This window comes from Neomonachus schauinslandi, chromosome 6 (assembly GCF_002201575.2).
Source record: "Neomonachus schauinslandi chromosome 6, ASM220157v2, whole genome shotgun sequence".
Taxonomy (NCBI): Eukaryota; Metazoa; Chordata; class Mammalia; order Carnivora; family Phocidae; genus Neomonachus; species Neomonachus schauinslandi.
Window position 1 is genome coordinate 11,731,337 of NC_058408.1, and position 27,494 is coordinate 11,758,830.

Below are 27,494 nucleotides of genomic sequence, written 5' to 3' on the forward strand. Positions count from 1 at the left end.
GCAAGGAGCCTGATGCAGGACTTGATCCCAGGACCCTGGGATCATGACCTGAGTTGAAGGCCGATGCTTAACCGACTGAGCCACCCAGGTGTCCCTCTTCTGTGGCTTTAAAAGAGATCTTGAACCCTACTGTTTCCCAATGTTTACATTAGTGATAACTATTAATAATTGTTTCTACTCAATCAGATGCTATTTCAGGCAAAAAATTTGGTTTCATACTTTGAAATTTCAGAGATGGGTAGTAGTAGGGGTCCCCACATAAACTACGGTGGCATAATTTCCAGTGAGACTGGATTTTTAGACCAGAACTTTCTGATATTTATAATTGAGTTGGGCAAAAAAAAAAAAAAAATGTACAGAGAGGGAGAATCAGAATATTTGGAGGGAATTAGAGTATTGTGGATCTCCTAATTTACTTGATAAGAAAATAATTTCCTAGTGACATACTAAAAAAGTAAGGCAGCTTTCCTTCTTGCCTCTTTTACCAGAAAGATAGAAGATAAATCATGCAGGGAATTACATTGGCACCATCAGTTAAAGTCATGTTTTTATATAATCACTGAGCAAAATGTGCTTTTTAGGATAACCTGAAATCATGGGGTCACTTTACATGATGGGATATTACAAAGGGCATAAAATACCCATTTTTTATGCTTCGTGAAAATGCTTTCTCTTGTTTGAGATCCTACTGGGGGGAACATTTATAGGAATTTCAGAAAATTTATGGAGTTAATGGATTTTGTTAGCAATTTAAAATTGGAAGAGGCTCTCACAGATAAAATTTGTCAATGAGGAAATTGAGACATGCATAGTCTTTAATTCCTTCATAGAGCTAGTGTTTGTTGAGTACTCCTATGTGCTAAGCACAAAGTAGTCTTAAAGGGTGAATAAAATAGATCCCTCTCCTCAAGGAGCTTTTAGTCAATCAGTCAATAAAGGAAATAAGCATGTAGAAGGAGTGTTAAAGTGTTATCCTGTAATTTGGCACATGATGGTTGGAGAATGAAGGAGTATTAGTTCAGTCTATATAGGGGACTCAGGGAAGTTGTCTTAGAGGAACTGTCATCTTCACCAAGGCTTAATTGTTTAATAGGTGCCCGTCAGGTGGAGGGGGATGTGAAACACGATGGGGTTCAGAAAGCTGCAAATGGTAAATTGTGGGAGAGTAGGGTGTGGTGAGGGATGAAGCTGCAGAGATTGTCAGGAACTTAAATTTTATGCAGTAGCAGGGTCCTCAGATGGAAGTTAAGAGTACTTTGGAGCTACATGGAAATTTGCCCAAGGGTTACTTGGAAACAAGTAGTTTTAAGTAAATTAATTTCCATTTACTCTTATGAAAGTACCTACTTTTCTACCCTGCCCTTCTCCCACTTTACTAAAGGCTCACCTTTCACACATTCTGAATATTATTATAGTAAGTTGTTCCAAGGTGTTTAAAAAAACTTCCCCTTTAATCGGTGCACCATGAACTCCCCCATCTACCTCATTGAGACATTTCCAAATAATTTTTGCTGTTCATGTTCAGTAGTCATCAAAATTTGTGATATATGTATGTTGTTATTCTCAGTTGTCAACTTCTAATAATAATTGCAATAAGTCAAGAAGAAAAATTCTAATATGTGGAGTCTCACCACAAGAAAACTTAGTTCATGTTTTTGCAGAGAAATTTTTGGATTAATAATAAAAATATATTAATATTACATTAGAATAGCACTCTGGAGGAAATGGAATGGAAATAAGAATTTAAGGAGAAAAAGGGACTTATAAAATTACTTTTAGAGAACATCATTTTTTTTAAAGGTTTTATTTATTCATTTGAGACATAGAGAGAGAGAGAGAGAGAGCATGAGCAGGGAGAGAGGCAGAGGGAGAGGGAGAAGCAGGCTCCCCGCTGAGCCAGGAGCCCGATGTGGGGCTCGATCCCAGGACCCTGGGATCATGACCTGAGCCCAAGGCAGACGCTTAACCATCTGAGCCACCCAGGCGCCCCTAGAGAACATCATTTTTAAAAAGATGTTGGTGTGTATCATTTCCCTATAGTATATAGAGTCCACTGAATAAATTTAAAGGGATGGTATACGTTTATATTAAAATGTGCATGTTTATTGTAATAAGAAATTACATCCTTTGTGCAAGGGATACATACCATTGAAAACCTCTTGGGGTGTATATAAACAAAAAGTTTGAAGGCAATCTTCTATAGGGCTCAGTCATTCCCATTTTTTTTTTTTCCATCATAGCACACATAAAAAAAGACTTGGTATCTGAATAGCGAAAGCAATTTTGAAAAAGAAGAAAAAAGTTGGAGGACTCAGACTCCTTGATTTCAAAACATTACAAAAACTGCAGTAATCAAAACCATCAGAACAAAGTAATCAAATTGGTACTGGCATAAAGACAGGCAGACCAGTAGGCTAGAGTCTGGAAATAAATCCTTGCATATATGGTCAGATGATCTTTGACAAGGGTACCAAGACCACTCAATGGGGAAAAGGACAGTTTCTTCAACAAATGGCATTGGGAAAACTGACTGCATATCCATATACAAAGGAATGAAGTTGGACCTTTGTCCTACACCATATACAAAAATTAACTCAAAATGGATTAAAGACCTAAATATAACAACTAAAACTGTAAATGCTTTGAAGAAAACATAGGGGAAGCGTTCATGACACTGGACTTCATAATGAGTTCTTGGATATAACACAGCACAGGCAATGTAAGCAAAAACAGGCAAATGGGACTGTATCAAACTTCAAACATTTGTGAATCAAAGGATGGGATCAAGAGTAAAAAGGCAACCAATGGAATGGGAGAAAATATTTGCAAATCATGTATCTGGTAAGGGATTAGTATCCACAATATATAAAGAACTATAGCTCAACAGTAAAATAAACTGATTAAAAACTGGGCAAAGGACTTGAATAGACATTTTTCCAAAGAAGCCATATAAATGGTCAATAAGCATGAATAGATGCTCCATATCAGTAATCATAAGGGAAATGCAAATCAAAACCATAATGAGAGATCACTTCACATCCATTAGGATGGCTGTTACTAAAAAAACCAAAAACAGAAAATAACAACTGTTGGCAAGGATGTGGAGAAATTGGAGCTTTACACTGTTGGTGGAATTGTAAAATGGTCCAACTGCTATGGAAAATATTGGGAATTTCCTCAAAAAAACCCCCACAGAATTACTATATAACCCAGCAATCTCATTTCTGGGTATATATCCAAAGGAGGCGAAAGCAGTGTCTCAGAGATATTTGTACACCTATATTCATAGCTGCGCTACTCACAAAAGCCAAGGAGTAGAAGTAATCCAAATGTTTATTGATGAATGAATGGATAAACAAAATGGGGTGTGTGTGTATATATACACACACACACACACACACACCATGGAATATCATTCAGCCTTACAAAGGAAGAGAATCATACAACATGCTGCAATGGGAATGAACCTTGAGGACACTATGCTAAAGACAAATGCTGTATGATTCCACTAAAGTAATTAAATTCATAGAAATGGGAAATAGAATGGGGTTACTGGGACTTGGGAGGAGGGAGTAAAGGGGACTTGTTTAATGGGTATAGAGTTTGATATTTGCAAGATGAAAAAGTTCTAGAAATCTGTTTCACAACAATATGAATATACTTTGCACTACTGTACACTTAAAAATGGTTAAGATGGTAAATGTTAGGTTATGTTTTTAACATAATAAATATGTCAGTTAATATGGTAATAGAGAGATTGGTCATACAAAATAAATAAAGCTGCTCATGGTGGGAAGTGACCTGCTGGAAGTTCCAGTAGCTCCAAGCCCTACCTGGCTGTCTTGAGAGATGAGAGGATTAATATCTTGGTTCACCTGTAACCTATTTGTGGTTTACTAGGAGTCTCTGCTATAGGCAGAGGGTAACCATTGATGGTTTTAAGTGAAAGCATAGCATTTCAAGATTTGAGCTATGGACAGATGGATTTGGTGGCTGTGAAAAGAATAGGTTGGGTAGTTCAAAGCTGGAGGTAGGTGATTTTGGGAGATGTTTATAGAAGTCAGATGCGGGCCTTCAGAAGTAAAGACAGAACTAAGGCAGTAGCAATGGTGATGGAGTTTGAAACTTGCTGGAGTTAGCAGTGGCAGTCTATAAAAAAGGAATTTGAGCCGAGAATATTAACCAACTAATATTTTGGAGACATTTTTATGTCAGCAAAGAAAGAATGGATGGGAGTGGTGAGTGAAAGTGGAAGTAGAATGACCACTTGGGTGGCCATTGCAGTATTCCAGAAGGGGAGGTAATCTTACATTGGTATTCCTCAGGCATTATTTAATTTTGTTTAAAGTGACAGTCCTGGAATTATAAGACAAGTTTTTTTTTTTTTTTAAAGATTTTATTTATTTGACAGAGAGAGACAGCGAGAGCAGGAACACAAGCAGGGGGAGTGGGAGAGGGAGAAGCAGGCTTCCCGCCGAGCAGGGAGCCCGGTGTGGGGCTCGATCCCAGGACCCTGCGATCATGACCTGAGCTGAAGGCAGACGCTTAACGACTGAGCCATCCAGGTGCCCAAGACAAGTATTTTTTTATGACTACTGTGCTAATACCATTTGGAACTATAGGGGCCCTAAATGAACCTTCCTCATGCAAAGGAATCCTTAGGTGTGTGCTGTGCCCACGTTTCACCTTTGGAAAGAAGACCAGAGAGTCTTTCAAACACAAATCACTTTTCTTTGTACCATGTGAGCCTAGGTCTCACATATAAATTGCCCAGAAGAGAGAATGTCAAGAGAGACATAGTTAGTCATCACATTGCCTTTTTTTTTTTTTTTTTTTTTTAAATAAGACATGAAAGCCACCTTCTGGCTACTCATCCCACCTTCTAGGTGTTAAAACTTTAGTGTTATGCTGTTCAGTATGGTAGCCACTAGTCATATGTGGTAATTTAAATTTAAGTTTTAATAGAAAATAAAAGTAAAAATTCAGTTGCTTAGTCATACTAGTTACTTTTCAAGTGCTCATTGACTACATATGCCTAGTGGATACCTTACTGGATAGCACAGATCTAGAACACTTCCATCATCAAAGAAAGTTCTGTTGTGCTGCTATGGTGAGAATGCTCTGAGACCTGCTGCTTGGGTATTTATTTTTAATTTTATATTATCTCATTCTTGTGAAATATAATTCTGGAACTTTTTTTTGTTGTACTTAATTATTATAACGTCAACATCTTTCCGAGTTTGTATATGTAACTCTATAGCATTTTTTTCTAATGGCTGCACAGTGTTCCAATGAAGACTACCAGGCTATATTTAACTATTTCCCTATCAATGAACATTTAGATTATTTACGAAGTATTTGCTATAAGAAAATGCTCCAGTAAGCATCCTTATGCATGTTTTTATGTAGGATATTGGTATTTTTTTTTAAATTTATTTATTTGAGAGAGAGAGTGAGTGAGAGAGAGAGAGAGAAAGAACAAGCAGACTCCCCACTGAGCAGGGAGCCCGATGTGGTGCTCCATCCTGGGACTCCAGGATTACAACCGGAGCTGAAGGCAGGTGCTTAACTGACTGAGCCACCCAGGCACCCAGGATATTGGTATTTCTACATGTACATTTCCAGGATTGGAATTGCTGAATAATAGAAATTCACATTTTAAATGCTGGTTACAGTTGCCAGATTACTCTAAAAATTGGTCAGGTTCATTCCTATCCATGGTGAATAGAAATGCCTATTTACACACACATTCGTTGTCATTTTGTGTTATCAGTTCCTTTGACTTTTGCTTTTCTGATAAGTGAACAGTTGTTCTCATGTGATTAGATTATTGTCAGGCTTTATTTGTATTTTTTAAAAAGCAGCAGATAATAGCAAAGTTAAGCTGGTATTGGAAGAATTTAAATATAAAGGAAGTTTTCTCACAGGGACTAGTTGAATATTAGAATGGGTTAAATAATAGTGTTGAATTGGCTTCTTTAAAATATGCAGAAATTAGCAATAGCTAGCATTATTTACATACCTTCACCCACATACTGTAATGGCACACCCTTACCTTCCAGTAAGGTCACTTATTTGACAACAGGGGTCATTAGAATCCTAGAACCGAAAGGGCCCTTAAAGATCTAGTATTATTTAGTGTTGGTGGTTTGAAAGAAAGAAACTCTGCTTGCTGAAATGGGATGGCCTCATTTTAGATTGCTACGTATTTTTATGTGTTGAAAAGAATATGCTAATACGAAATTTATTTTCCCATTTCCCTAGAAATAGAAAAAGATTAATAATTCTGAAGCATAGGAAATTAACCAGCTTCTCTCTTTTTTTAATCTATATCTTTTTTTTTAAGATTTTATTTATTTATTTGATAGAGACAGAGCGCAAGCAGGGGGAGCGGGAGAGGGAGAAGCAGGCTCCCCGCTGAGCAGGAAGCCCGATGCGGGGCTCGATCCCAGAACCCTGGGATCATGACCCAAGTCGAAGGCAGACCCTTAACCGACTGAGCCACCCAGGCGCCCTGCAGCTTCTCTATTCTTTAGTTATTTTTTCCTTTGTACTGCTACGTGATGGGTTCTTTGCCTTGGCCAAGAAGAACTGGCTAAAATTTGTTGAAGTTTTTGAATTATTTACAAGTCATAGGTTCTAGAGGTTTTTGCTCCTTACAGAAACAAGTACATTTTCTGTTTTTTCTTGTCTCAGAAGAGTGGAAATGAATGTGCTTCTGTGCTAATAAGATCTTTTATTAGACCATGGAGATTAAGTTTTTCATTTCCTAACATTTAATGATTTCAGTTTCTCATTTAGTTTTTGATCTTGACATATTCATATTGGAAAAGGCAAATAGTGCTAAATTAATTGCCCACTTCAGGATTCAATTTCCTTTCTAGCTTCAGGTTCTTGTTATGTGAGGAACACACTCAGTTTATGAGGACAGACTGTTCAGAAGCAAATCACAATAAGATATTTTTGGAATTAAAAAGAGCTATGGAAGACAGAAATTGAATTTCTTATTTGAGCTTTTGTTGGTGGAATAATTCATTCACTGGAAATATCCTTAAAAAAGACGTCTGTAATTTTTGATGACTGAATTAAAATGTGTTTTCTCTGTGTTTCAATGACTATATCATTTATCAAGTAAGAGACTGAATAGTTTTTTTTATACCAGTATAATCTGAGCTCTTCAGGGAAAAAAATTCTTTCCAGAAGGAGATGTAGTTACATTTTACATGTTGAAGTTAAAGTCACTGGTTTTAGGGGCACCTGGGTGGCTCAGTCGTTAAGCGTCTGCCTTCGGCTTGGGTCATGATCCCAGGGTCCTGGCATCGAGCCCTGCATCGGGCTCCCTGCTTGGCTGGAAGCCTGCTTCTCCTTCTCCCACTCCCCCTGCTTGTGTTCCCTCTCTCACTGTGTCTCTCTCTGTCAAATAAAATCTTAAAAATAATAATAATAAAGTCACTGGTTTTATTCATTCAGGCAAAATGTTGAACTTGACCATGATAAGAACAACAGTTTATGCTTATGTTATCAATTCCTCTAGACAGTTCACAATAGTCATCTTCAGTGACAGGCTAGACCAAATAGATGTGCTTTAAGGGTAAAATACACATCAGATTTTGAAGACTTAGTAGGGGGTAAAAAGTAAAATATCTCCTGAATAATTTAACATTGACTGCATATTGAAATGATATCTTGGCTGTATTATATTAAATAACATCTATTAAAGTTTCGCCTGTTTTTTTTCTTCTTTTAAAATGTGACTACTAGGGGCGCCTGGGTGGCTCAGTCGTTAAGCGTCTGCCTTCAGCTCAGGTCATGATCCCAGGGTCCTAGGATCGAGCCCTGCATTGGGCTCTCTGCTCAGCAGGGAGCCTGCTTCTCCCTCTCCCACTCCGCCTGCTTGTGTTCCCTCTCTGTCTCTCTCTGTCAAATAAATAAATAAATAAAATCTTTAAAAAATAAATCAAAATAAAATGTGGCTACTAGTAAATTTAAAATTGAATGTGTGGCTTGCATTATATTTTTATTGGACAGTGCTGCTAAGTGCCTACCAATGATCGAAGAGTCTAACTGGAGAGAGAGTAGAAGGGTGGTGGCAGTCAAAGGAAAAAAGGATATTTAGGATCAGATTCGATTGGCATTAAAGTTTATCATTGAAGGTAGTGTTCTTAGAGTAATCCATGGACAGTCTGCCTCAGATTTGCAGGGTGAGGCCAACCCTGAAACTTCAGTCATCCCTAATTCATTATTTACATTTCTTTTTTTTTTTTTTAAGATTTTATTTATTTATTTGACAGAGAGAGACACAGCGAGAGAGGGAACCCAAGCAGGAGGAGTGGGAGAGGGAGAAGCAGGGTTCCCTCAGAGCAGGGAGCCCGATGCGGGGCTGGATCCCAGGACCCCGGGATCATGACCTGAACCAAAGGCAGATGCTTAACGAAGGCAACGCTTAACGACTGAGCCACCCAGGCGCCCCCATTATTTGCATTTCTTGCAGAGTTTTTAAGGTTACCTAGAGAGAAAGGAAGCTGCAGAAGAGACAGTAACTCTGGTTTTATTAAGGCAGTGAGTGTGAATCTCATTCTCTTAGTTTTTTGATCAATTTTGTTGAATTGGACTTCAGCAAAATGAAAGACATAGGAAGTTGATGACAGTTAAAGATTTGCTTTTCAGAGATTGGGTGCTTGCTTCTTACTTAATAAATGAGGAAAACACTTAAAATTACCTTATAATTTAGTCTAGCCTTTGACTGAAATGAGTGCTACTTAACTCAGTGAGCAAACTGGGTAAGTGCCATTGGCTTTATGATTTAGTGATCTGTGGAGTGTTTGGAATTTTTACACAGGACCCTAACCACCCCGAAGAGTTGTATGTTCTGGTGCCCTTATTCTATAATACACTTTGTTAAACTGATTTACCACTTAAGTTATACCACAGCTTAGTATTAAAATTCAAAATCTCCTATGGGTGATTTTGTTACAAGTTGCAAAAAGAGTTACCAAAAAACCTCCTATGGGCCAGGGTAATTTTGATCCATTTATTCTAAGACAATCATGGTGAACTATTTTTAGCTTTTCTTTATAGTAAGTGATAATAAAAAGTTAGTGTTATTTTGTCATGAGTACATAGAATTTATAGATCTTAAGGTCTTAAACTAATGGTTCATATTGACATTAAACAGTGTACAGTTTTTAAATATATGTTAAATACGTTGCTTTTGTTATCCACAACCTTGATTAAGGATCAATTAAAAAACACTGATAATGGGATCAACTGAAGAACACCAACCTTCATAGAAAAGTTACCAGAGGGAGAGACTGCCTGAATAAAATTGTTCACCTGAATGGCAACTTGATTAGACATTCATCAGCTATTTTTTAATATACACCATTCTTTTTTTTTTCCCCCCAATAATGTGCTTGGCCTGCTTGCATAGTTTAAAGGCATAAGAAGTAACCTTGGTACAGTGGTAAGATTCCAACACTTTCTAACAGTGGACAGTAGCTGTCAAATAGCAGCCTGCAAAATAGTATCAAATGATTTTCAACAGACCTCAGAAGACTGCAGAATTTATATTACCAGCACAGAGTAGAAATAGACATAAAGGTAATGCCCAGTTTGCAAATGTTTCCCTTAAAAAAAAAAATGTTGGGGCGCCTAGGTGGCTCACTAGGTTAAGCGTCTGCCTTTGGCTCAGGTCATAATCCCAGAGTCCTGGGATCGAGCCCTCCATCGGGCTCTCTGTTCAGCGGCAAGTCTGCTTCTCCCTTTCCCTCTCTTGTGATCTTTCGTTCTCTCTCAAAAAGATAAAATCTATAAAAGAAAATAAATGTTTTCCATTTTTAAGTTGACTAGAATCTAGAATGCATTTTCTTATAGTATTATAAATAGACTTAGGATTCCAGACCAACCCTCAAACACATCTTTAACATTCCTAATAGTTCTGTTTCACCTTTCTTTAAACTCTGTACGATGACTTTAGAAAATGTATTCCCATGATAGGAGGAGATGCCTGATTAAGTCCCCTTTCTCTCTTGTTAATAGAAATTTCTCAGTCAGGGGCCTTGAGAAATGGAAAAAAAACTTTCCATTGAACGCAAATATATAAAGAAAATATTTCTCAAGGACTTCTCTTCCTGGATGTTTTGAATTACAGCATTAAGAGATCCTGGATCTCTGCAGGGGCAGGAAATCCAAATTGCTGTGTCTTGTGTTTGATTGTATGAGTCATTTGTGAATTGAGTCAGGTACTTTTTATTCCAATATAGAAGAGAAATAACACATTTTTCATAGTATTGTACAGCATTCAGCAGAGGTTATGTGCACCAAGTACGCTCTTTGAAGGCTTATTTGCTTTTTTTTTTTTTTTTAAAGATTTTATTTTATTATTTATTTGAGAGAGAGGATGAGAGGAGAGAGAGAGCACATGAGGGGGGGGAGGGTCAGAGGGAGAAGCAGACTCCCTGCTGAGCAGGGAGCCCGATGCGGGACTCGATCTCGGGACTCCAGGATCATGACCTGAGCCGAAGGCAGTCGCTTAACCAACTGAGCCACCCAGGCGCCCCTTATTTGCTTTTGTTTCTCCAGCACTTAGCACAGTGGCCAACACACAAAAGATGTTGTGTTTGTTGAATGAATGAATGAATGAATGAAGAATCATTAGCTGGCCCCATGAAGTGCTTGCAATTCTTCAGGGTCTTTCTGAGATTGTGGTATTTTGATACATTCTTTTTATAGCAATATTAAAACCGAATCCCGGATTTTAGAGTGATAAGCTTTTTGAGGTGCTTTGCTTTCTCGAACAAGAAAAACAGCATTTTCTAAAACTCTGTAGATGGGATGGCTTAGTTGCCATCAGCCCACAATAAGGCAGTTGTTTTTGGTGTAGTGGAAAAATTAGCAGAATAAAGAAATTGCCTAAGTGAATTAGATTGCCGAAGAACAAACTGTAATTTTCCAGGTTATGAAAAAAACTTCCAAATCTTGATATCGAGGGAATGCTTCTATTTTAAAATAATATGTAATAATCTCGCTTTGGCCTTAACTGTAAGCCCCATGTTTCCTAATTTTTATGCCTCTTCATAAGCCATAGGTGAAGGAAGTATAGCAGAATACTTGTGAGCATGGGCTTTGGAACTCCAGAAGCCCTGATTTGAAACCCCACTCTGCCACTTAATCCTCTGTGATCTTGGTGAAGCTATATAAACTAAGTAATCTGGTTTTCTCATTGTAGTAAGGGGATGATAGAGAATCTTTGTCTTGCTTATGTGAATTAATGTCTATAAAGCACTTAGACACATAGAAATGCTGAATACATGTTAGTTGTTGCTTGATAACTCCTATATGTGAGTTACCCCTTTTTGCCTTTCCTCATGTTGACCTTTTCTTCAAGTATATTTGAAAAGTTCCTCACTGCTTTTTAAAGACTTAGTTTAAGGTGACTTCTCCCTGTGTTTTGTCATCTCTCTCACTCATCCCTTTTATGGTAGTTGTTACAGTACTCACCACGTACTATAGTTATGTGTTACGTTAGATCACAGAATCTTTAAGGACAAGGAATATGTTTGACTTTTTCTCCGTTCCTACTATAGGGCGTGGCACATGGCATTTAACAGAGTATTTGTTAAATTATTTAATTGACACGTATATGGAAATCTTCTGTAAGTTGTGCAGTGCTAATCAGATGTTTTAGGACTTAATATATGGCTAGCAATGTGGTTGGCATGTTCGGAAGTAGTTACCTGGTATTTGAGTACCAAAGACGAGAATATTATCACAAAGCTAATTGAGCAATGACTCCAAATACCAGACTGTTAACTTTCTTATCATCTATATGTAATTCATTTTAGCAACTTTTAAAACATTATATATAATTGGAAGTTGTATTTGTGTCCTTCTTACTGTAAGCATCCTAGATAGCAGGTTTAGTCCCATCTTTTAAAATGATTCTTCCCTAGAAATTTGAAGCTGATTGGTTTAAATACAATATTTTATTTAGATTTTGTATTTTAATGGCTAAATCTTGAGATTAGCATTGAGAACTTGTGCATCAGGCACTGAGGACTTTAGTATGCTCTTTGTTTTAAATCCTTGTAACAACCCTACTAGATGTAAGCACTTCTGTTTTCCATGCTTTTATGGAGATAAGTAAAGCTTTCAGACATAGGGTAACCTGATGGTAAGTGTGAGCTCCAGGATATGAACCTAGGCAATCTTATTCTGGGGCCTAAATTTATAGTTATATAAGGGCCTGTTCTTCTCACATTTTCTTTGAACTTTATCTGTTTTTTAAATTTAGTTTGAGGTAATATATATAAAATATCTAATATTTGTCTCAGAGTAGTTGCTCAAAAAGTGATAGCTTTATTCCTCCTTTTCTGATATGAGAGAGAAACTCAAAGATAATTATAGAAAAACAAGTTAATAGGAGCAGTATAAGGGATCATAATCTCCATACCTATGAGATTTTTAATTCTTTGTTTCAGTGTTTGTTGAACATCTTCTTTTAATCTGAGAAACTGTTCTTATGTGTAAGAAATCACAGAGTATTGGAAAATATCAGAAATCGTAGATCTTTTGTTTCAAACTTCAGGTTTTTTTTTTTCATTGATACCTTGTCTTATGAAAGGATAAGTTACATGAAGACCTCTGTGTGGAATTTTAGATGTGTTTTTGTCACTGTATATTTAATTTGTCTCATGTCTGAGCAACAAATATTTGTCATTTTAAAGATTCTTAAAATTCACTTTTGTGGTTTGGTTTAAATGTGGATGAACCTGATATCCAATATCTTAAGATCCGAATAACTTGCAGTTTTACTATTACATAGATTTGGAAATTCAGGCCAAATGTTTCCTAATTAGTATTACATATAGCAAAATCCTGCTGTTGTATAGTTTACCTTTTTTTCTTCCTTAATACCAGCATTATATTTATATAATACATATTTATGTAATATTTATGTATTAGGTGTTGGTTCTATTATGTTTAGAGATAATGTTTAGTAAAATATTTCAAGCTCTGTATTTCATGTAAGCACTTTTCATCTTTTTTAATAATAGGTAAATCAAACTGGGAAGATGATGGTTGGGGAGCATGGGAAGAAACAGACCCCCAAGAACCTGTAAGTTTTTATAAATGTGTGCATGCTTGTTGAAAGTGGCATTTTCCGTTTGTAATGATGGTGGCATATTCCAGTGTTAGGTTGACATTTTAAAATCTTCATCAAGAACATCTTTGTGCTTGCTTAATAGTACTGAAGTAGATACCTTTCTTAAGGATTTAATGACTTTATAGTTAAGCAGGCTAAACAGAGAATAACTACTTTAGGATTCTTTCTCCTTCATTAGTTATTATTTTAGACTCCTCCACTTAACTCATTCAACATATATTTGTTAAGTGCCCACCATATTCTAGGCATTTTTCTAGGTGCTGCAAGTATAGCCCATGAGTAAGGTACTTGAAATCCCTGTGTGTATTTTCACCTATGGGTAACAGAAAATCTAACCTAAACTGACTTGAATAATAAGGACATTCATTAGCTCATATAGAAGGAAGTCAGGGTAGTATTGACTCATAGATTGGTTGATCAGGAGATTCAACTATGTCATCAAAGACGTAAGTTTTTTCCTTCTGTCTCCTCTGCATATATGGTAGTGTTACTTCATCCTAAAGATTGTTCTTCTAATAGATGGGGTATGCCACCATGTATCTTCATTTATGACCAGAGGGAGAAAAAGACTAGGGCTTTCTGTGATTCTTACAGGAGCAGGGAACAACTTTTTCAGAAGCCTCTAGAGAACCTTGCCTATCTCTCTTGGCCGGAATAACGCCAGACGCTCATTTCTGAGCTGGTCACTGGCAAGGGATATCAGATTTTTCATCAGTCAGCCTTGCCATTCCCTGCAGTTGGAGGATTTAAGGGTCTGCTTCTCCTGAGGCCCATGACTATAGGGGAGGAGTTGATATCTGAACGAAATCAGGATTTTTTATGAAAAAAGAAGAATGAACATACATATTGGATAGGTCTCCTAATCATCCCTGTTCCCAGCAGCTTATACTTAAGTGGGGAGAGAGAAATTTTTTCAAAAAGAGAGATAAAAGTATCAAATAGTGGTAATCAAAGTTACATAGAGGATTCAAATGGTGATGTGGTAGCAAGTGATCAAGGGACTACCATAGCTTGGGTGGAAGGCTTTTCCGAGGATGCGACATTTGAGCTGAGGTCTGAAAGACAGCAGGGAGCCAGTGTGGTGAAGATCTGGCAAAGAGCATTGCAGGCCAGGGCAACAGCTCATGCAGGGGCCCTATGGCAGGACTGGGCTTGGAGTTCAGAGGACATAAAGAAGGCCAGTGTGGCTTTGCAGGACTGAGAGGCTATGAGATGAGGTCAGAGAAGTAAGCAGGCCTGAGGTAAGGCTTTGTGAAATTGGAGTTTATTCTAAATGCGATTGGAAACTACACCTAGCTGATTTCTCATTTTTAAAGTTCATCTTGGCTGCTTTTTGGAGTTGAAGTAGGAAGCAAAAGCGGAAGCAGGGAGACCAGTTAGGAGCCTGTTGTGATAGTGTAGTTGAGAAATGATGTGGCTTACATTAAGGTGATATCAGTGAAAATGAGAAATTGATGGATTCAGAATAAGTTTTAGAAATAACAGTAAGACTTTCCTATAAGTTGGTTGTGAGGGCTGAAGGGAAAAGTAAAATCAGGATTAACTTCTTTGATCTGGGATATGGTGTGGAATAGGTAAAGCATACTTAATAAGATATTGATACTCCCCAAGACTGGGTAATAGGTACCATTCTCTTCATTTTTGTCAATGTTTGAAAATATCCATAAGTTTTTTTTTTGTTTTTTTTTTTTTAAACCCTCCCAGATATTTGGCTTGAGCAGCTGGATGGATGGTGTGTGGTTTATTGAGTTGGGGAAGACTAACAGAATAGGTCTGGGGAAGAAGTGAAGGAGCATCGTGTTGTAGGAAGCAGAGCATGCTAATGTCATACAGATTTATAGAAAAGCTCCAAGGGGAGATGAGGAACCGGAAACCATTGCAGAAGGCCTCCTGGAGAATTGGGATGTGTTGAATAGGATGTAATGCAGCTCAAGGAACGTGGTTATGGCATCACTTTAGCAAACAAACACCTCGTTCCTTGCCCCTCAAGTGCTGTGTCAACATGGAGACTCAGCGGTCCTCTGTCTCTGTTTTTTACTACAGCTGATTGGCTTCTGCTTTCTCACGATTTAGACTGTTTCGTGGCTGTTATTTGTATCTTTCATTTATCTTGGGTTCTTTTTCCTCTTTGTTTCACACCCAGAGCTCATATGAGGATTTGATGGGGTCTGTTCATCACTATCCAGTATTGGATATTTGCGGAGGTTGGGGCATAGTGTTCATGCCAGGCCACTATGTGGGATGTCAGTCTACCTATCAATGCTGCCCTCTGGCCGGACACCACCAGCAGTCTGGTTAGCTATGGCAAGAGTGGGGAGTGGAAGGAAAGGAGAGGAGAGGTACGTTGGAGGCGTACCTCTCCAACCAAGAAGGTTGGAGGCTCTGCATGGCTGGATATGAGCTAACCTCTCAGGGGGAGATGGCTGTGCTTTGAGAATTTCTCAGAAAGGGGTAGTGTAACTAGCAGCTACTTTGCATGTGGTGTTGGGTACATTTACTTTTAGTATTTATTTTCTAGAATCCTATAGCTAGTGACTATAATATGGCAAGCTCCCGAGTAAGTGTGAGGTTTTCAGGAATTACCTCACAGACATTGCATGTTAAAGTGGACACATGCATTTGTAAAAAAAAAAAAAAAAAAAGAGGAGGTTCCACTGGGACAGTTATTGTAAAATACATAAGATGGTGCAGGTGCTGAGTTATGGAACTTGCTTACAGACCCAGGGGCCCCCATCTTAAAGTGTCTGCTGTGCACAGTTGGTTCTTTTTGGAATGGATTTTTACTTGTGAGTGACGTAGTTGAGGAGTTGTATGTGAGGCTAGTTTTCCTCACGAACATCCGCTATGTTTTCTCTGCTAATTTTAAGGGGGTTCGTTGACTGTTGGGTGTCATAGACCTGCTTTTCGGCTCATCTAGCAGTGTGCCTTCCTTAAGCGTACACTTCCTTATGGTATTACAACCTAATACAGTAGAAAATTACTGCAACTACAATTTGGGTTCAGAGAAGCAATAGGCCTGAGGTAAAGCTTTATGAATTTGGAATTCTAAATGTGATCAGAAACCACATTATCTATTTCTGTTCAGGAAAGCTCACCTTCGCTGCTCTGTGGAATAGACTGTAGTGGGTCTTTTTATTAGTTGTGCCTCTCATACTTGTTAAAGTCATGGGCCAGTTTATTTTATAGTATTTCATTTTGATGCGCCACTGTTCCAGCTGGTTCTGGGCGATGGGGACAGTGATTCCTAGTTAGATTGTGTATGTTTTAACAGACTTTCTTTAAATCTGTTAAAGTGTGCCATCTTCTCTTTATTGGCAAGAATATCCTAAATCTAGGAATAACATCTTTTGACTGTGTCAGTGAAAAGCTGAAATATGCTTCTACTCATTCCAAAATACATTAACTTACATGTAGCCCATTTCTTCATTTGGATGAGATTTGAATGTTTACCAATGGTCCTCATGGATGAGGGTAGCTTGTTGTTCTCTTTGTCTTAACTGATGTGCTCACACAGGATTTGACGGCAAGTGAAAGAGTTGACAACAATTCTGGGTGTACCAGTCATTCCTAGCTATTCTTATTATCCTCCTATGAACCCTTGTACCTTGTCATGATTTTACGTACATGGTGAAGGAGAAGGTATTTGAATGACAACAAAAGTGGGGCAGGACAGTGATATTGAGACGTTACCTGGGTGTTAAAATGATCTTGCTGTATTTAACAGTGCTTCTCTGAATTTGGATCCTGTCCTCAAAATAAGACAGCATCTTTGTTAAGGGAGACTGTTTGGTGAATGAGAACAAAAATGGCAGTGTGGCCAGGGGAAAAGGATATGACTTCTGCCTTACACTGCAGCATCATCTAGAACTGTCCACACATAACATCAGTATGAGGTTTTGCGGAGTAAAATGTTTTATACCAGGGCTATTAGAATGTTAACACAGCTGAAGTAAGAGACTTCTGTTATTTCTACTGCTGTCTAGGATTATGAACAACTCCAAAGGCATAGCCAGCTCTAGAGGCATAACAAGAATCAGAGTAAATTTTGGCAGATGTATGAACTGCACGCTCTAGTTAAGGTAAGAGATATAGCCACCTCATCAGGATGGAGAGGTAACTTTCCACTGTCCCTTGTTAGGAACAGACCGCAAGCTCAACACCTGCCTGCCCTGAGAGTCTCACTGGTAGGTCTTGTCCACATTAAAGATGAGGCCAGTATTGGAACAAGAGAAAGGTCTCGAAATCAATTTATGGCTGTGTCGGGGTGCTGTAACTGTGAAAACAGTGATAGGGTTCTCCACCGTTGGGCTGTGGTTCTGACCAGCAGAGGAGAGCAGCCTGACATTAGAGAGCTGGTGTGTTTTGGTGTTCGGGGGGCCGCGGTGGTGTGTAGGTGAACCACAGGCGGGGCGGCTCAGAGTAGAGAACAGCAGCAGCTACTGCCCTGGACGCTGACCTGGAGGCCAAGCGGCGCTGTCGCATCCAGCAGAAAACGCTGAAAACTTCAGGGTGCTTTTATCTCCACAAGCCTATAGCTCTTTGAGAGTAGTTTCTCATTTTTATGGCAGAAGAGAGTGTGGAGGGCTTTTATAATCAGAAAGATTTAGTACCAGTATGGACAAGGCTTTTTTTTAAGAAAGGAGAAGCCTCTTTAGCTTTCTGTGATTCTGAGATGTCCACTGTAATAAGTGCTCAGTAAAGAAAGCATGTTCTAATATCCTTTATCAGTGGGAGCCGCCACGGCCAAGACAGTGTACATCCGTGACATGGGTAGGCTTAGGAACTTTAAGGATGGCTTCAGTTAGAGAAGAGGACAAATGTCTTTCTCCTGTAGATAGTTCATGTCCGTATGAGTCCACTCGGCTGCCATAACAGAGTATCGCAGACTGGGTGGCTTAACGGAAATGCATCGTCTCACAGTTCTGAAAGCTAGACGTTCAAGATCAAAGTGCTGTCAGAGTTGGTTTTTGGTGAAACCCCTCTTCCTGGCTTGCAGACGGACACCTTCTCACTATGTCCTCACATGGCCTGTCCTCTGTGTGCAAAGAGAGAGAGCAGTGAGTCCTGGTGTCCCTTCCCCTTACAGGGATAACCAATCTGTCAGATTAAGTCTCTGCCCTTATGACCTCAGACCTCATTGAACCTACTTACCTTCTTACCTCCCAATAACAGTCAACACATGAATTTTGAGAGGATACTATTGAGTCTGTAAAAATGCCCCAAATAATGGATCCATGTCAGGCATAACTCTTATGTGTGCAAGACCTCATTGAACCTAGTTACCTTCTTACCTCCCAATAACAGTCACACTGGGGACAAGGGCTTCAACACATGAATTTTGAGAGGATACCATTGAGTCTGTAAAAATGCCCCAAATAATGGATCCATGTCAGGCATAACTCTTATGTGTGCAAGTGTGAAGAATAAGGTTAAGGAATTCCTACTTGCCCATGAGTAAATACACTAAAGAATTAAAAGGGCAAACAGACTTCAAGATGGGGGAAAAAAAAAAAAAAAGGCAAAAAGATCTTCTTCTGTACTAACTTAATTTTAAGTGGACATCGTGAGAGATAGTGTCTTGCTTGGAGAAATTGGAAAAGAAGATGGTTGTACTAGCACATCTACCAATTAATGGTCCTATAATAAATAGTGAATAGCTTTGTTGTGTTTTTTACAGTGTTACAAGGGCTTTTAGTTGGGATTATAATTTGTTTGCTTTGGGAAAGAAGTGGTTACAGGGGGATATTTTGCCTACCCTCATGCTATAATGGAAATCGAGGCAGTTAAGGAAGAAGCTTGACAAGGTTTAATTTTAGTTGTAAGGCAGATTAATGAGCTTTTCTTCATTGGTGTATTGAGTCCAAAGGGTAGGAAGTATAGAGTCAAGGATTTCCTTGGCAGTGGTTTCTGGAACAGGAAGCACAGAAGGTTCTGGGTTAAGGCCCTTAGTGAAGGTAGAAAGTGTGGAAAATTTCCTTTCAAGAGACACGTTAGAATGTGTTCCATCTGTTTGCAGAAAGTGATATAGTACAGTTTACTGAGGCAGTTTGATTTAGCAGATTAACAAGGAAAGCATGCTGGCCAGATAGAGGGCCCCAGAGAAATGTTTGTTTACAGACTGAGAAATAGGATATAGCATGACCTGATAAGAGATTCTTAGAACATTAATAATCTGGGATAATTCTGGAAAACATTTTGCCTTATTTTAGTGTCATCTACCGCACAAGAGACATAAGCACCAGATTGGCCAGAGGCAGAGGAGAGCACTCAGGTTATACTAAAGTTATGTTTTAGGTTTAAGTTCTTGTACAAAGAGGGAAGTGGCTACAGAGGTTCTTCTTACTGAGATGGGTTCTCATTGAGACTTTGGCATTTGACTGTTAGAAATACTACTTTTGTGGGGCAACTGGGTGGCTCAGTCAGTTAAGCATCTGACTTGGTTTCAGCTCAGGTCATGATCTCAGGGTCCTGAGGTCGAGCCTTGGGTCGGGCTCTGTGCTGAATACAGAGCCTACTTATCCGTCTCCCTCTGCTCCTCCCCCTGCTCTCACTCTCTCTCAAATAAATAAAATCTTAAAATACTCCTTTTGCCAATGACCTTCCTGTTAACATTAATACGGGCTGGGTCTTGCCTAGTGATTCTCAATTGGAGAGATGATTTTGTCCCCTCAGGAGGTATTTGGCAATGTCTAGAGACATTTTTGGTTGTCACAATTTGGGGGGCGGTACATTTCAGGGGATAGAGGCCAGGGATGCTGTTAAGCATCTTACATTGCACAGGACAGCCCTCCAAAACAAACAGTTGTCCAGCCCAAAATGTCACTTGTCCCAGAGTTCAGAAATCTTGGTCTAGCCCATGGCTTTCAGTGTAACTCGATCCTTCTTTCTGCCATTCCTCCTGTTTCTAAAATCCCTTGGCTTTGGGGCGCCTGGGTGGTGCAGTCAGTTAAGCATCTGACTCTTGGTTTCAGCTCAGATCTGACCTCGGGGTCCTGAGATGGAACCCTGTATCCAGCTCTGAGCTGAGTGCGGAATCTGCTTGAGATTCTCCCTCTGTCTTCCCCTGCCCCTCCTGCTCATGCTCGCGCTCCAAAATAAATAAATAAATAAATCTTTAAAAAACATTAAAAAAATAAAATCCCTTGGCCTCTTTTGGGGGCTTCAAAACTTTTGGTCTACATGGCTATTCATTTGTTTTTAGTAGATTCTGGTTTGCTAGAAAAGTGCAGTTGAAAGATTGTTTGCCAACAAAGGTGAATGTAAGTAGTTCCTCAGTCTTTGGCCACAGATCAACAAGTAGTTCAGGCTCAGTCTTGGTGGCATTATTTATGTCTAAGTGTTTGAGGGAGACCTATCTTTAGTCTCCTTATTGTAGCTAACTACGACTTCTCCTTGCTCTTGCTTAGAGTTGGTCATTTTATTTTGCATCTGCTCTCCTCTGGCACTCCTGCTGGGTAGCTTATTTGTGTTGGCTTAGTGATGGACCTTCCTTGTCCTCTGCCAGGGAGGGAGGGGGAGGGACAGCGATCTGACTTTGCAGTGGGGGAAGGGGTCTGGAGACCTGACTGCGGCTCAGACCAGGCTTTGCTCTCACTTCCTCCGGGACCTGGTACCGTTCCTAAGCCTGTGGGCAGTTCTGTGTGTGGCTGGGCTTCTTGCTCCTCTTTCCTCCCTTCAGTTTTTAGGAGGTAGTTTTCTAGGGACTGGGAAATCAGTTGCACCTGCCCTTCTGCTTTCTAGCTCTCAGAATTTTGCGGCTCCCCTCCCCATTCTTTTTGCCCTTACTGGCTTTTGCCTTTAAACTCTGTTACTGCTCTTTTTAGTGGGGTTGAGAACCCCACTAAAGGGGGTAAAATTCATGTGTTTATTCCTCTCTTTATCGGAAGGTCCTATGGGCTTCGTGTTCTACCCCTTCCTTTTTCCAGTTAATGTAATTGGGAGGTTTTTCCATATCTGCACCTGTAAATCATCTAGTTCTTTTAAAGGGATACTGAAGATCTCATTTGTGTAGATGTACTGTGATTTATGTAGCCATACCCCTGTTGAGGGACATTTAGCTTTTGTTGGCTCTTTTTTTCTTTTTGTTTTTTCCTATCACAAGCAATGCTAATCATCTTTGTATCTGCCGTGCATCTTGGTTGCATCATGATGGAGTCAGACTGCCTGAATTTCCCTCCTAGCTCTGCTCCTTAATGACCATGAAGTCTTGAGTAAGTTATTTAACTTCTGAGTTCAGCATCCTCATTCCTGTTAGTGGGACCAATAACACTATCAGACCCATAGGATCGTTAAGGCGGTTGTAGGAGATGTGCTTAGAGTAGTACTTGGAACGTAGTAAGTGCTCAATAAGTGTTAGCCGTTCTTATTTTTCCTTTAGAATAAATTTCTGAAAGTGAAATTGCTAAAGTAAAAGGTATATGTACTTTAAATTTTAATAGAAATTACTGACTGGTGCTTCCAAAAGGCTGCACTAGTTTGTACTCCGAAGAGCAGTTAATATGAGACTGCTGTTCTTTACTGTGTGTTACAGAAATGAGAACAGCTCTGACCCAGTTGTTTTTTATCATGGACTATTGCTGTTGTTTATTTTGTGAAAACATTTCTCTGCACCCCTATTTTTATTAATATTGAGAAGCAAAGACTATAAGAGGTGAGTGTGGTTTTTGGGGGTTTTTTTGTTTGTTTTTTAACAGAGGCCTGCTTTGCTCGGGTATTTTTTGAAACTGTTAACCCCTGCTTTGTATCAAACTAATTATTGCTAAATCAGATTGGTGTAAATGTCATTTCAGTGTTTAAATTTTCATTTTTAAAGATGGAGTATTGTTGGTCACCTTTTCACATTTTCACTTATAAATCTTTTTGGGGAATGTGTACTATTAATCTGGTTTTTTAAATAAACACCAATAGCAATTTAAGGCCCATAGCATTTAGTTTGGCTATTAGAGTATTCTGATTTATGTTGGGTGCTAATTGTTTCTTGCTTATTCGTCTTGTTTGTCCAACTAGATAATTAAGTTTTTGACCAGGAATTGTTTGGTGCTTTCCTATATCCTATGGTGCCTAATTTAGTGCTTAGTATTAGACAGTTGTTCAGGAAATAGAGAAGTACGCTTTTTAGGTTTGGAGTTAATTGCAATTATTTGTGAAATGAATTTTCTACTAAAAATGTTGAATTTGTTTTATAAAAAATGATTATTACAAAAATTCAGGTATTTCAGAAAAATACAAAGTAAAATAAACAACTTCCTAACATCTAAGAATAATTATCATTATTAACATTAAGGGGTTATAAATGTAGGCATTTTGCTGGGGCTGTATATAGGTTGAGTCGTTGGATGAATGGGCACACAGAAAATTCTATAAAAATGGGTATATATATATATATGTACAATTTAAAAGTAATAATAATTTAAAAGTAAAAAATAGAATTAATCCTACTTGAATTGATCAAGTAAAACTGTAAGAGTTAGTGAATTACAGTTAACTTCATAAGGTGAGGAAGAAAAGTAATTTAAAAAAGGAGATTAGAGTTGTAGGTTTCTGTCAGTAATTATATTTGTAAATTTTTTTCCTTTGGCTTATCTGTAATCAAATTTGTAATCAAATTTAGGAAGAGTTCTTGCTTTGCCCCTATTTTAATTTTTTTTTTTTTAAGATTTTATTTATTTATTTGAGAGAGAGAGAATGAGAGACAGAGAGCACGAGAGGGAAGAGGGTCAGAGGGAGAAGCAGACCCCCTGCTGAGCAGGGAGCCCGATGCGGGACTCGATCCCGGGACTCCAGGATCATGACCTGAGCCGAAGGCAGTCGCTTAACCAACTGAGCCACCCAGGCGCCCCCCTATTTAAATTTTGAAAAGACCTTAAGAGCTTTCATCTGAGAATTTTAGTCTATGTCAGGGTGCTGTATAGCTAGATACTCATCCCTGTTTTTTTTTTTTTTTAAAGATTTATTTATTTGAGAGAGAGAATGAGAGAGAGAGAGCACATGAGAGGGGGGAGGGTCAGAGGGAGAAGCAGACTCCCCGCTGAGCAGGGAGCCTGATGCGGGACTCGATCCCGGGACTCCAGGATCATTGACCCGAGCCGAAGGCAGTCGCTTAACCAACTGAGCCACCCAGGCGCCCCTCATCCCTGTTTTTAACCTATTTCGTATATTGAAGTTTTGTACAGCATTTTGTTTGGGAATGAAAAGTCTGCTACCTTAAAAAAATTTTGAGAAACACTGAGCATTATGTATGTTAATCGCAGACTAGAAAAACGAGAAAAACCTATTTGTATAGCATCATTTACTGTTTGTGTTTCAGAATTACTGCAGCACTTAGGTCTCTTGGTTTAAAAAGTATATATGACTATTTTATGTCTACGATTTAGGTGGTAAATGACTTGAGAATTACATTGAATGTGCTGACTACTCTGATTTCACTGGATTTTACTCTCCACCACTGTAAGGTGTAAATGTCTATGAAAGTTAGCACAATGACAGTATAAATTGCAGGTGATAGACTTACTATGCTAAAGTCAAAACCTTTGAAAAACGATTCTGGCTACATCAATGGCCATGTAGTCACCACAGTAGCTGATACACCAAAAACCATTTGCCACTATGTTTACAGACTGGTAATTTATCAGCTCTGTAGAGGCCAGACATAATTGAAAGGCTTGTTAAATTACTGCAGCTTTTTACCATCTGCTGCATTGTGACAGAATAATCAGTTGACAAATTTGTGGGCTTAAAATCAAAAGAAATAAATTTTTAAAAATATATGTTATGGCTCTAATTGTTTAGACAGAATTCCTTATAATGTTCATTGGTGGTGACTTCAATATTTGTGCATATTAAGAAACATTTTTACTGGTCTCAATTCAAAGAAAACTCCTTGAAGTTTAGGTCACATTTAAATAAAATTTTACGTTCTCTCCTTCCATCCCCCAAGCAGGGGTTGTTTTATAGCTAATGGATAAATTTAATGTTAACTTCAGTGACTAGGTAGGTACTAGTTTTTTGCAGAAAGCCAAGGTAGTCCTTGGTAGTGTTTTTGTTTGTTAGTTTTTTTTTTAATTTCACGTGTTGCTTGGGAAATTAACTACCTTGTCAAATGATGGTGAATCAGTAGCTTCAGGAGAACAGTATTAGTGACTATAGTTCCCATTATTGTGGGGAAGGTTCTCAGAAAACCTATTTGGTAGGCAAATGCCCTTATAGTAGAAAGCAAAATGGTAAGCTTGGATCTTATTAGCCACTGAATGTGTGCTGATGCTCTGTGTGACTTCATAGAGTGTTCTTATTAGACCCTCTTTCCTGCCTGAGCTGTCTTGATGAATTGGAAATTTTGTGTAAGCTTCTTGTAAAACCCAGTGCTAGTTCCTTGGGATCCAGGGGATTTCCTCATCTCTGCTCTACCAACACTTTCATCCAGATACTTTTGCTTGGACTTGAGGTTCTCCCGAAAAATCTGACCCAGGAACTACTTCAGACAGACCCACACTCCTTATTCTTAGTTTGTATTTCTGCTGTGAATATTTGTCTGCTCTCCTACCCGGGTTCCTTTATCACCTCAGTCTAATTAGGGCTCCTTGGCCCATCCCCCAGCGTTGCTTCTACCCTGTATTGCCTAGAGCAGTGCTTCTCAGCCCAGAGGCAGTTTTGCCCCCCAAGGGACATTTGGCAATGTCTGGAGACAGTGTTGGTTGTCACACTGAGGATACTACCGTACCATGAAGAATTGTCCTACTCATAATGTCAAGAGTACTGAGAAATCTTGGCTTAGAGCAATGTATTTCAAACTGTTTATCTTGACTTTTGGGGATATCACTTTACTGTGTCTTGACCGGTACTTTTAAAATAATGAAATAAAATAGGGGGCACCTGGGTGGCTCAGTCGGTTAAGCGCCTGCCTTCGGCTCAGGTCATGATCCCAGGGTCCTGGGATCGAGTACCGCATCAGGCTCCCTGCTCAGCCGGGAGCCTGCTTCTCCCTCTCCCACTCCCCCTGCTTGTGTTCCTGTTCTCGCTGTCTCTTTCTCTGTCAAATAAATAAATAAAATCTTAAAAAATAAAATAATGAAATAAAATAGAATTTTGAAAATTTGGAGTACATCCCAGGTTGTAAGCGTAGATATTATTTTGGGCAACTTCTGTCTGTTTCGTTATGGAGCAGTAAGGAGGGAGAGGGAGGGGGAGACAAGAAGGGACGGGGGGAGGGGAGGAAGTGACTGAAATCAGTTGGGATGTAAAATCTAAAATCATTTTTATTGCTACTCGTTGAAGTTATTTTTTAAGTTTAAAAAAGTGTGCACACGAGAAAGAGAGCAGATCTGACCAGATAGCTGTACTGCTCAAAAAAAGCTTCGGTGACTGCGGGTATCCTCAAGATCAAGTGCAAGCACCTCAGCACAGTGGGTGAAAGCTCTTCGTCACCCACCTGTGCTGCTCTGTCTCCTTTTACCTTACACTGTCGGACTCTGCTTTGACAGCAGCTCCTTGCTGGCTCGTTTGCCTCTAGGCCTTCAGTTAGGTTGAGTTCATGGCTTTCTAGAGAAATAGGACATGGGGCTAGTCTGGGAACGTCCACCCCCTCTCCCTCTCTCCTGCTGCCCCCAACCTGGCTACTTTTTACTCTCCCGGCAGGAATTAGATAGGAGTTACTTCCAGTAGGAGGATTTTTTTTGTTGTTTGTCCAAGCAAAAGGACTTGAGGATACCTGCAGTCAGTAAAGCGTTTTTTGAGCAGTAAAGCTCTCTGGTCAGATCTGCTCTCTTTCTCGTGTGCACAATTTTTTTAACTTAAAAAATAACTTCCCAACCCCAGTCTGGTCTTGATGACCCTCCTGTGTTCCCCTGACTGACTGCTGTGTATTTGTCCATCTGTCTTCCCCAGAGGAGGGAAGAACGTTAAGGCCGAGAATTCTCCTTTCTCGTCTCTCTGTCCTAACACAGGGCTGGTACAAAGACACGCAGAGCCCTACTGGAGCATGTTGTGTAGGATAGATTAAAGCAGGGGAAAAGATGTGAGGCCACTGAGGATCTGGTCATCCTCAGGGATTTTGACCCACAAACTCTTGCCCCATTCTTCCTCTTATTTGGATTATTTGTCCATTCCCCTGATTTTTGAGGGAAGGAACCAGAGTTGCCAGGGAAAGTGTCAAGGACTATATGAATGTGTATTACTTTAAATTTATTACCGATGGCATTTGTGTGGTTAGCGACAATCCACTTACTCTTTCCAAGCCTTGGTTTCCTTTTCTGGACAATGAGGATTTTGAATCAAATGGTCTCTATGGTTCTTTCTGTTTCTTTATACGATTGTGTAATCCCGTCGGCTGGCTGAAAGAGATCATGACGCGTGTGAGGGAGAGATTGTTGATCCCATACAGACAAGCAGTTTTGGGGTCTTTGATCATACTGTCTTGTACCTACTACAATTTCTTAGTCAACTTGGTGATTAAAAAAAAAATTTTACAGGGGAGCCTGGGTGGCTCAGTTGGTTAAGCAGTCCAACTCTTCTTGGTCTCTATGGTTCTTTCTGTTTCTTTATACGATTGTGTAATCCCGTCGGCTGGCTGAAAGAGATCATGACGCGTGTGAGGGAGAGATTGTTGATCCCATACAGACAAGCAGTTTTGGGGTCTTTGATCATACTGTCTTGTACCTACTACAATTTCTTAGTTAACTTGGTGATTAAAAAAAAATTTTTACAGGGGAGCCTGGGTGGCTCAGTTGGTTAAGCAGTCCAACTCTTGATTTCTCTCAAAATAAAAAAATAAATTTTTACAGTATGTTTCTTCTTCAGCTAAATCAGTGGTTCTCAACTTGGGGGCATTTTGCTCTGCAGAAGACACTTGGCAACGTCTAGAGACATTGGTGACTGTCCCAACTGGGAAAGTGCTATGCGCATTTGGTGGGTAGAGGCTAGCGACGCTGCTAAGCATCCTGCAATGCACGGAACAGCCCCCACAGTACAGAAGCTCCAGCCCCGAATGTCAGTAGTGCTGAGGCTGAGAAACCCCGAGGAACTATTAACCACCTGGCAAGGTTATAGTGCTTTCAAGGCAGAGCTTGATTTCAAATTTCTTAACATTTATTGCAGTATTCATGACTTTTTAAATGTAATAAATACTCCGTGTATGTCCACTTATTCAGTGTTTAATTATGTTGAAAGGGAGGGGGCTATTTCATGGCTCTCTTTAAAAAGAGACTCGTCGAACAAGAATATTAAAGACCTGATAAGCCTTTGCGAAAAAGTTCCCGCAGTCAACCACGTGGCCGAATTGGATTAGGTTCGACCTCACTTGATCCGCATCCGCGCTTCTTTACTTCAGTCACAGAAG

At 39.3% G+C, this 27,494-nt stretch overlaps 1 protein-coding gene across 1 annotated transcript in view; it reads left to right on the forward strand.

The window, feature by feature from the left end:
* Positions 1-27,494, forward strand: part of RAB3GAP2 (RAB3 GTPase activating non-catalytic protein subunit 2) — a 99,226-nt gene that overhangs the window by 4,312 nt on the left and 67,420 nt on the right. The window contains exon 2 of the mRNA XM_044915896.1: positions 13,056-13,117. Within this exon, the coding sequence (XP_044771831.1) occupies positions 13,056-13,117 (62 nt within the window). The remainder of the gene's footprint in view (positions 1-13,055; positions 13,118-27,494) is intronic.